General features: G+C 50.7%; 1 protein-coding gene across 1 annotated transcript in view; it reads right to left on the reverse strand.

Moving 5' to 3' along the window:
• Positions 1–1,052: 1,052 nt before the first annotated feature.
• The window catches only part of MYOM2 (myomesin 2), a 78,940-nt gene continuing 76,363 nt past the window's right edge, over positions 1,053–3,629 (reverse strand). The window contains exons 37-38 of the mRNA XM_019668742.1: positions 3,188–3,243; positions 1,053–2,048 (exon numbers count right to left, since the gene is read on the reverse strand). Of these exons, the coding sequence (XP_019524287.1) occupies positions 1,731–2,048; positions 3,188–3,243 (374 nt within the window). The 3' untranslated portion in view covers positions 1,053–1,730. The remainder of the gene's footprint in view (positions 2,049–3,187; positions 3,244–3,629) is intronic.

The raw sequence follows: 3,629 nt of genomic DNA on the forward strand, positions 1-3,629 counted from the left end.
TCGAAGGTGGCTCAAAAGTAGGGGACTTATTTCTAAAACATTGTAAGTCAAAACTATGGAGACAGTAACAGATCAGAGGTTGTCAGGGGTTGTGGGGAGGGGTGAACAGGGGAGCACAGGGAACGTTTAGGGCAGGGAGACCCCTCTGTGTGACACTGTGATGGGTACAGGTCATTACACATCTGTCCAAACCCACAGAAGGAGCTACACCAAGAGTGACCTGAGGTGAACTGTGGACTCTGGGTGACGGTGATGGTGACGGTGATGTGCAGTGCAGGCTCATCAGCTGTCACAAATGTCCCATCTGGGGGGCTGTTGATGGCAGGAAGGCTGTGTATGTATGTGTTGGGGGGGAGACAGGGGGTGTGTGAGAATTCTGTCCTTCCTCGCAATTTTGCTCTGAACCTAAAAGTGCTCTAAAAATAAAATCTACTTGGCTTGAAGAAATTCAAAACCATTTAATTATTTCCCATGAACCACAACTGCTAAACAAAGTGACTATTTACACTGGAAAATTATTTTTGCTTAACTAAATAAAGGTCAGATCTGTGCCCTCCTTAGTCAAGGATGTTTCTGGAAACTGCGCCGCTCTGCAGAGATCACAGGCTCAGCTAACGCTCGCTGTGCAACAGAGAAGATGAGGTCTTTGTAAAAACTCCTGCTGACACTCACTGTACCTGCTGTGGAAACCTGCTCCGCTGGCTTGTGTCATTAGAGGCATATTTAAGTTTCAGGATTTCTTTTATTACCTTAGGAAAATATAGCACAATACCGTGGAGTTGGAATTGGCCTTAATGATACAGAAACTACCTATTCTGAACTATCAAAGCTTTTTCTGTTATGTAGCCATATGTTTAATATAAAACTAAAATACTGAGATAGGATTTTTATGCCAGAGGAATTTCAGCCTCTTTCCAAAAAAGGAAGAAAAAGTTTCAAGATACTTTTTTTTTTTATCTTCACCAAGACACCTTTGATAGTCAGCCAAGTTTTAATTTTTCCTCCGTAGTTCCTGCAGTGATCACTTCAAGTGAGTGTTTTCTTTCTTTTTCAAATCCCTACTAATTCATTAACACACTTAAAAAGAACACAGCTATCTATGTTTGCATCTCATTTCCCTCCGCAGAGACTTTTGGACCCTTGATATGATAACCACTTAGCATTTCTAAGCCTGCACAAGGTGTCACCTTCTTAAGAACTGTGATTTTGTGGGTACCTCTCCTGGCCAGGTTCTGTCACCTTGTCACCAAGCCCTGAGGGGTACAGCTGTTGGAGGGGGATCTGCAGCAAGTGGATTTACCTCCAGGCTCTCCGGATTGGAAGGCAACCAGCTGTGAACCTCCTGATAATCCATAATTGTACAGAAGCAAGCAGGTGTCGTGAGGTACAATTTGGTACAGAGCCACGACAAGCTGCCTCTTAACGTTTTATTAGCTTGAAGCAAGAAAAAAATACAGTGTGACCAGGTAACACCGGTGTAAAAGGCTCCCCAACCAGGATGTCAGAGAGCCGCTAGATCTGGTCACACCAGAGTCCAGCCACCAGCGTGGACAGGGGCTCGGCACACAACCCTTTCACGTTCCCCCTGATGGACATAAACTAACACTGACCAAATGCCAAAGTTAAAAGCGTAACATAGGAGCTGCTATCCGGCCACACGTGAAATCACTCAGCACCCGCACACGGCACTCCCACGCGGTGGGCGTTTTCCGCCTCCCGGCACCGGCTCCCTACTCGGCGGCTGTGGAGGTGGACGCCGGGATGAGCTTGGGCTTGGCCTGCTGGGGCAGCACCGTGTCTGGGATCTTCTCCCCGTGCTTGTACACGCTGACGGTGACGTCGATCTTCTCGCCGCCGTACTTGTTCTTGACGTTGATGCTGTACTTGCCCGAGTCCTCGGAGGTCACGTCCTTGATGGTCATGCTGACGTGCTTGGACTGCTCCACCTTGACTGCGAAATGCTCGTTCAGCTCGATGTCCTTGTCGTTCTTGAACCACACCACCTCGGGGTCGGGGTTCCCGAACACCATGCAGGTCAGGTTCAAGGTCTTCAGGAGGGAAGGGAGAGTGACAGAGCAAGGTCAGGCGGCCTCTGAGTGCACCGCCCTCCGCCACACTCAGCTGTGTTATCAGTCCTGCACTACTTTCATTTAGTCAGCATGCTCTTTACATAGGGAAGCGCCAGGCCAGACCCCAGGGACCAGAAAGCGCAGCAGGCAGACAAGTTCACGGTTTCCTGGGGCAGCTCGTGGGGAGAGTCAGGGGGAACTTTTTCTATTAGCTCTCCATTTTAATCCATGGCCTAAGCTGATTAAAGAATGTGACGGTAAGCTAGCTCTGTGTTTTACAGTAGATCTGTTTAGCCTGTTTCTCAGTTTCCTTTCTACTCGGACTTATGGGCCCACCATCCCGGCTCCTCTGGCAGACCCAGGGGACAGTGTCTCACAGTGAGTTGGATGCGGCTACGCATCCTGACCCTTGGTTAAACCTGCTCTCAGCCAGCGGCCGAGGAAAACTGCCAGTAGGTTCCCAGTGACGTCTCTAGCAAGAGCTCCGTGACTGCTCAGCCTCAGCTCGAGACTGTCTTTAGCTGCTAAAGAAAAGGCCTCAAAACTTTTGTGCTTTGGCCTAATAAAATTCCCTCCACTACCCAGATCCCTGTGGCACTGAGACAGAAGCCCTGAAGCACCCATACGTGTACCGAATAGAGATCAGTAGTTCCACTGCCCGGTGACAAGTCAAACCTCCAGCAAATGGCTTCCAGTACCTATTGCAAAGTGGCCTTGAAGGCTGGAGAGAGATTTCTTTTTAATTTCCCACTTGAGGAGGGTGGTAACCACGTCCACATGAGGCGGTGCAGCCAGGGGTGTGGTGTGGCCCCCGCTCCTTGTCCAGTTACACCCTGAAAGGACCCAGGACCAGGGGGACAGCCACGCCTGGCTGCAGTCACTGCCACACACCTGCTGTGCACTGCCTGAGTCATGCCCCGTGCCCCACGGTCAGAAAGGTGTTAAACGCTCTATCCTTTGATAACACAGGCTTACCAGAGGCAGCCCAGGACAGCAGGATGTGGGTGGGGATGAGGGACGTGCACCCACTCCCCAGCGCCCCGCACTCGGCCCCACGATGCAGGCTGCGCGCTCTGCTGAGCCCTTGCCAAGCTAACCAGGTGTCCTGCTGTGCTTACCTTGCCTTCCATTATGGTCACCACATCAGGTAAGCCACCAATCACCTTGCCACGATCTGTAATGTGAAAGCGACTCAGGTGAGAAAACCATCAACAGGAACATTGGTACGTAGCGGCCCACACTAAGCACTGTTATGCAGGGTACACAGTGGGGGTGGCACACGTGCCAAGGCAGCAAGGGGTCCAAGGGACTGGTCTGTGCACGGAAGGTGGCAGAACGCTCTAGAGGAAACGCAGGGTGTCAGTGGGGCTTCATTAGGGCTCAACCAGGGAGTACAAGGTCTGTGTATAATTCAGTCTGGACGTGAAAGGGTCCTGGGCATCTGGAGAGCAGGATTTTGCAAAGGGGGTGTATTGCATAGATTTTATTTCCTGCATATTATAAAGTTTTGCCATCCTAAGCCCTTCCTAGCTGGGGAGAGACTGCCCCTCCCAGCCGGCC

Source organism: Hipposideros armiger, unplaced genomic scaffold (assembly GCF_001890085.2).
Source record: "Hipposideros armiger isolate ML-2016 unplaced genomic scaffold, ASM189008v1 scaffold_538, whole genome shotgun sequence".
Classification (NCBI taxonomy): domain Eukaryota; kingdom Metazoa; phylum Chordata; class Mammalia; order Chiroptera; family Hipposideridae; genus Hipposideros; species Hipposideros armiger.